This window comes from Thunnus thynnus, chromosome 16 (genome assembly GCF_963924715.1).
Source record: "Thunnus thynnus chromosome 16, fThuThy2.1, whole genome shotgun sequence".
NCBI lineage: Eukaryota > Metazoa > Chordata > Actinopteri > Scombriformes > Scombridae > Thunnus > Thunnus thynnus.
In genome coordinates, this window is record NC_089532.1 from 9,547,787 (window position 1) to 9,554,645 (window position 6,859).

General features: G+C 42.1%; 1 protein-coding gene across 1 annotated transcript; it reads left to right on the top strand.

The window, feature by feature from the left end:
- The first annotated feature begins 115 nt into the window (after window positions 1-115).
- Window positions 116-4,709, top strand: zfp36l1a (zinc finger protein 36, C3H type-like 1a). Its single transcript, XM_067613639.1, has 2 exons — window positions 116-636; window positions 1,845-4,709. Exons 1-2 carry the CDS (start codon window positions 586-588, stop codon window positions 2,907-2,909), a joined length of 1,116 nt encoding a protein of 371 aa, XP_067469740.1. The 5' UTR covers window positions 116-585; the 3' UTR covers window positions 2,910-4,709.
- Window positions 4,710-6,859: the final 2,150 nt, after the last annotated feature.

Genomic DNA, 6,859 nt, shown 5'->3' on the forward strand with positions numbered 1-6,859 from the left:
AGAAGCTGTAAAAAAGTTAATCAACTATCATGTACAGTGTCCTGAGTGTATTAACTAACTTTAATAAGTCACTTTTTAAGTACACTCCAAGGTCTCTATACTCTCAATGTTAAACTATCAAATTGGCTCACTATAAAACAGATAAAGACTGAGTTATTTTTACTGTATATCGCTAAGAATAAAGAGTCTACAACTGTTTAGTATTTGTGCTGCGTGCAGCAGTGTAGTGGTTCAAACAAACTGACAAACCAATGCAAGTTTGTCCCTTCACCCGCAGAAGAGGAAGGAAAAAAAAAAAAAAAAAAAAAAAAAAAAGTTAAAGTTAACGCCCAGCGCCGGAGGCTCCTCCTGCAGAGGATTATAAAGCAAATGTCGGGGCTGGTTCAGGGCAGAGGGGGAGTTCTGCAGGGTCAAAAATACACAGGAGCTGCAAATCAGAAAACTCAGCAGACCTGCGCAACTTTCCAACAAGCACAGTTTGGGGTTCTTTTTTTTTTTTTTTTTTTTTTTTTTTACTTTTTTTTTTTTTTTTTTTTATACTACTTTTGATTTGATTGTGTGGTCGCTGCTGCTGCTGCTGCAAAGATGACCACAGCCGTGGTGTCGCCTTTCTTCGACTTCGAAGTAATGAACAAGGTAGCTTCAAAAACTTACTTTTTTTTTTTTCCTTCCTCTTTTTGCTTTTCTAACTAATGTACGAAGTGTTGTTAGCCTGTTAGCCGCTGGTGCTGTGGAGGAATGAGGAGCTGCATGCCCGCGGCCCTCCGCCGTGACGCGCTGTGTTGTTTTGCTGTGTTGGTTTGTGTTTTTTCGCTTCGCTGTGAACCGACTGTTTGTTTATATTTTTTTGTTGTTGTTGCCTGTTATTTCCTGTCAAAGCGTCGTCGCGGACTCTTATTTTATTGAGTGTCTCTGTAAAAAAAAAAAAGTGTGCTCAAAGTGTATCTGGCGGTAACTTAACAGTTGTTGAAATGGTAAAAGTTAAACTCATTTTGATATTCAAACATGTGCCACATCAGCTCGGTTATAAATACGTGTTTTGCTTGCCGGTTACGTTGCAGTTTCGTGTTGGGGACGTTAGCAAATGGTTATTTCTTCATTCTTTAAAATGAGGAGCAGTTTTGCGCCACTTTTAATACTCCTCACAAAGCAGCCACATGCTCGCTAATCATTGACCAGATTTGTCCGGCTTTAACCTACTCTTGCTCCTGTAAAAAAAAAGCTGTTTCTGTGTTAACTCTTTCAGTCGTTAATATTTGTGGGCATATAACTTTTTCTTTTTTTTTTTTAAAGCCACTGCGCTGTTGTCGTTTGCATTACATTTTCAAGTTTCACCGTCAGATTTCTGATTTAAAGCTGCACTTTCTCCTTCTTGTATGATCTTTATTCTCTGTTAGATTTATGTAAATCGGTGATTAACACAAGTCTCCGCTCGTTTTTTTTTTTTTTTGTTTTTTTTTTTGAAAGTGTATTGAAAAAGCAGATCAGTGTTCCCTTGTAATTCAGCAGGATGCCACTTTCATTATCTTTCAAATGATGCAGCCTCTTTGTAGCCACTAGCAGCCCACTGGCCTCTCTCATGTGCTCCTGCTCCATTTACTAAACAGGCACACATTCCTAACCAGGGCAACTTGCCAAACCAGCTGCTGTTCTATAGGCCTGTATCCGCTCATGTTGTCAGAGCCAAAAAGGACACAGTCATGCAAGAGGAGGCTGTGGATTTTTTTCCCCCTCTCCAGCCCACCAGATCTTTTAGAAATCAGGACCACACTGACTGTCGCTCTTCTGTAGAATAAGTCCTAATAACATCTATTTTTTTTGTGTGTGTGTGTGTGTCTCTTCAGAACAACAAACTGCTCAGCTACAACAACAACCTGGGTGCCCCCCATCCCATGTCTGTCCCTTGCACTGGCACCAATGTGCCCATCTCCAGCCCCACCGGAGCCCTGCTGGACAGGAAGGCGGTGGGATCTCCCTCAGTGGGAGGCGTGTACCAGCGGCGGCACTCTGTCAGCAGCACAAAGTTCAGCCAGAACCAGTTTCTGAACAGCCTGAAGGCAGCGGACCACTCCTCACTCATCTCAGGGGTTGGCAATGCCAGCAACAACAAGGAGAACCGCCTGCGAGACCGCTCCTTCTCTGAGACGGGCGAGAGGCTCCTCAACAAGTGCCTGGGCCCTGCCAGTCCCACCAGCGGCAGCCAAGTGAACTCCAGCCGTTACAAGACGGAGCTTTGCAGGCCCTTCGAGGAGAACGGTTCCTGCAAGTATGGCGACAAATGCCAGTTTGCTCACGGAATCCACGAACTGCGCAGCCTGAGCCGCCATCCCAAATACAAAACTGAGCTGTGCCGCACCTTCCACACCATCGGGTTCTGTCCTTACGGGCCTCGCTGCCATTTCATCCACAATGCTGAGGAGCGCCGTGGACCTCCCCAGCAGTCCTCCCCTCTCAACTCCTCCAACAAGATGGACAGGCCCCGACTGCAGCACAGCTACAGCTTCGCAGGCTTCTCCAGCTCAGCCGGGCTGAGAGACAGCCCCACCTCTGTCACCCCTCCACCCATGTTCTTCCCTGATGAGGTCCCGGACTGGCCCAGCAGTAACCCCTTCACCTACTCCAGCCAGGAGCTGGCCAACCTGTTTGGGCCCAGCCTCGGTGCCGGTCCTGTAGGCACAGAGCCCAACACCCCTGCACCTCCCTCTCCAACAAGCACGCCTTACTATTTCAGACCCATGTTGGAGTCCCCTCAGATGTTCGAGTCTCCAGCCAGCCCTCCAGACTCTCTGTCAGACCAAGAGGGCTACCAGAGCAGCTCTGGAGGCAGCCTGAGTGGCTCCGAGTCCCCCACGCTGGACACCACCCGCCGCCTTCCCATCTTCAGCCGCCTCTCCATCTCTGACGATTAGACTGCAGGCATCCACCAGAGACTTTAAAGTTTGATGACACAAAGAGAACACGGCACTCCCCTCTACCTCTGACCCGTTCCTTAGCTTCCATGTCTTCCCTTACACAAGACACCTTTTTGTTAATTGCTTGTTAGCATTGTAAGGATGTAGTCAATTAAGGGAACTATCGAATCAGATGATCATTTCATCCCTGTTAATCCGCACAGCAAGTTTTATAAAAGTTCCCCCCGCCATGTGTCATAGTGCCAAAAAGGAGAGGAAATTGAACAATGAAAATCATGAGAACAAGAATTGACTGTTTCGCCAGGTGCCACTTGTTTTTTCTTTCTTCTTCATTTGTTCTTGAATGTGTAGCAGCACAAGTGGCCTTGGAAAGGGGAGTGCATTGCACTAGCCCCCAACCCCCCCCCCACCCCACTCTCCCCCCTCCTTTCCTCTCTCCTCACCCCCTTGATGATACCACTTCCCCTGAGCTAGCTAGAGGGTGCTCACTAATGTAACTGTAGATCTACCGCAGCCGTTTTTACAGACTGAGTTGAGAGAAAAGGAAAAAAAAAAAAAATACAGACCCTGAAATGATATGAAATAGTTTTTAAAAAAAAAAAAGAGGAAAAAAAAAGTGCCTGGGGCGGTTTCTGCATGTGTTTAGGGTGAATGGACTACTGTGTTTTTTTCGGTTCTTTCTCATTTACCCCCCCCCCCCCCCCTTGCCCCCCCCCCTCCCCTCTTCACCCTCCCCCCGTCACGGTTCTTCTCAAGCCCTGTCTTATGTAATTGTGGACTGGGTGAGTCTGCAGGAAGGACTTTGAACTGGAAGTTGGTTGTGTTCTCCCTCCTGAGTGTTTCTCCTCCTGTTGCTGGTCACTGGCTCTTTTTTTTTTTTTTTTTTTGTTTGGGAAGGAAGTCTTGATATCAAACTGATCATTAAACCTGTAAGACTTTGTCCCGCCTCTCAACGCTACCCTCCCCCGCCTCCTCTTAATCCTCACCGATCTGGGGAATTCCAGCATTCCCATGGTGCAGTTGAACATCCTGCGACTTGACAAGATCGGATCTCCAAGCTATTTTACTTTACTTCTCCCCCCACTTTAGTACCTGCTCCATGGAGCGTTCCGTACTCATTACATCCCTTTTTTTTTTTTTTTTTGCTTTCTTTATTTGATAATTATTTTTTATTAATGTTATTATTACGGTTATTATTATTGTTTGAAAACTTTCCAGACAGAAGGTTTTGCTTGTCACTGCTTATTTAACTTATCAGAACATATTTATTGGTGATCATATGCATTTTTTGTTAATTTTGTTTTGTATTTATCTGGATAATGAACAATAGAATATATTTTCTTTTATGTTAAATTATGATCTTCCATATTAATCTAAAGATTGTGAAGACATTTTTTTGTCAGTTTTCCTTTTTTCACAGTTTAATATATTGTACTTCAATGACTTGTTCTGCAACTACACTTTGTCAAAATGAAACTTAATTTAAAGCAAAAAAAAATGCAAAAAAAGATGTTTTGCGTTTTGATTATTTATTGTACTTTTTTTTTCTTACTCCCACTTATTGGACTGCAATTCCATCAAAACTAGATTTGCTTGTATTCATTCCTGATGTTTTTTCCCCCCTCCACACCTTTTTTACAATAATCTGACAGTAACAGTAGCTAACTGTTATCACGTTGATTCAACTCCTTTTTTTTTTTGGTTTGATTTCTATTTTGTCCCAATTATAAAGAGGAGTATTTTCACAGTACTTGGGTTGACGGTAGAAGTAAAGGGGTGCTTTTTTTTTTTTTTAAAGACCTCTCACATCACTGGTTTAGGAGAAGTTAGAAGACTGGTAATTTTGAGATGTCTTCATCAGTAATGTTCTTATACCCAGTCTGTTCTTACAAGCAATAGCTGTGACCAAATGGGTTGAGGAAAGTTTATTTTTCTGCTCCTTTTTTCTTTTCTTTTTTTTTTTTTAAATTTTTGATTTGGATGCTTGACGCACTTGCTTGGCCCCCCCTCTTGACCATCGGAAGTGCCTCGTTGAATACATTCCAGGTAGCTAAGGCTTCTCCGCCTTTTATATTTGATAATGGAGGACAATGAATTTTTTTTTTTTTTTTTTTAAAGTCACTTGTTCTGTGTTGCCTTCACGTTGTTGGTAAGAGGTGAGCAGATTTTGACACAAAGAAAGTAAAACTGTTGAATGTATTTTTTCAGCCATGTTTTTTTTTTTTTTTTTTTTCACTACAGTAATTTCTGTGAGTTTATATGAAAACCTGTTTTTTCCCTCTTTTTTGTAAGTATTGATTGCAGTTAAGTCAATAAACCCCGTATTTTTGGAAAAGTTAAAATGTGTAATGAGTCGTTTTCAAGGGTTCTTACGGGAAGTCGGGTAGATGTAGACACCCCTACGCTTTACGCAGTTACAGTCTGGTAAACGACATTTGTGATGAATGATACTGAAAGGTGTGTTAAATGTTAAGCTGGAAACCACATATAAAAAAAAAAAATCTTTACATGCAGATTAAGTTTCAAAAGCCTATTATATGTATTCTATCACGTTACATAGTCCAACCTTGAATTGAGCTTCTCATATGACCTTATTAGTCTAGCATTAGAGATTTCCCATAAGGTATAAGGGAAGTGCATTGTTTTGGAAGACCATTGTGTCAAATATTTCTTTACTGTATACATAAATGGGGACAAAATATGTTATCAAACATAAGTAGAATCAATTAAGTAGGAAATAAGCAATACAAGAGGCCTACTGGCTGTGTTTCTCTGTGCACAATGCAGAAGTAAAGGGTGTTTCACTGTGGTGGAAGTTGATTGGTGAGCTGCACAGAGAGCAGTCAGGGGTATTGACCTGGGGATGATCAAACTTTGAGCAGGTTTTGTTACGCAAAGACACCACACTCCTGGTTTCAGCAGAAATATTGATCAGTAGGGGACCGTAACTGTAAGGTTTCCAAGAATTTAAAAAAAAAAAAAAATTGATTTGTTGAGGTTATAACCTCATCAGTTATCCTGAGGTTACATGTAAGGTGATCGATAAGGTAGTTACTTCTGGTAAGCGTGGGACAAACATCTGAGTCACAGATTGTTATAGTGATAGGATTATCAAGATATCTAGCTCAGCGCCGCATGTGGTCAATTTTTTTTTATATATTTTCACATATAAATCTAGATAACAATCTCTAACCTTACAAAGACAAACTGAATGGTGTTTGATTTCAGTAAAAACATGCTGCAGCTTCCCCTTCAATACACTCCACTCAACAACATCCACACTGTTTCTGCCTTCCCTCGGTTTCTGGACACTTCCGTCTGTCCATGTTTATGTTCTCTCAGATTGCAAAAAGGAGCCGGAACAGGAACTCCCTTCACTCCATACAATGGTGGGTGCTGACCCGTCACAGCTGACCCGTGGAGGCCTCCTTGTTGCTTTATTCCAGAGAACCGGGCCGGGTAGATTGTCTTGTTCCTTTTGCTCCCTCCCCACCAGCCCCTATCCCATCACTGAACAAGCTGCCTGCCTGCTGAGAACCTGATTTCACTTCACGGCCCAGTGTAACTTCACCTACCTCTCCGCATTCCAGTAAATTAAACCCAGGAAACAGCCTTCAAAACATTGCTTTTTCTTGATACACACAGGTGCTCGTGTTGAGTTGATTACTCACTACTTCATATTGTTTCATTTTGTTGGCGCGCATTCATTTATAGGCAGAGAAAGTAAAAAAAAAAAAAAAAAAATCCCACAGCAACTTGCACAGACAACATGTGGACAAGAAGCTGAACACTAATGATTGAGTGATTCATGACATGCTGCAAATAAAATCCTCATTACATTTCAAAGCAATGATCGAACTTGGCAACAGAAACCATACAGCAAGAGTATGTTTTTATATGTGGATTACATAAATGTTCTTTTTAAGGAATCACTTTAATAGAATATG

What these genes read in the sequence shown, in the direction of transcription:
- zfp36l1a (XM_067613639.1), top strand. Translation starts at nt 586, where the DNA reads ATGACCACAGCCGTGGTGTCGCCTTTCTTCGACTTCGAAGTAATGAAC. An exon ending in ACTTCGAAGTAATGAACAAG is followed by an intron (nt 637 to 1,844) that starts GTAGCTTCAAAA and finishes GTGTCTCTTCAG; the next exon opens with AACAACAAACTGCTCAGCTA.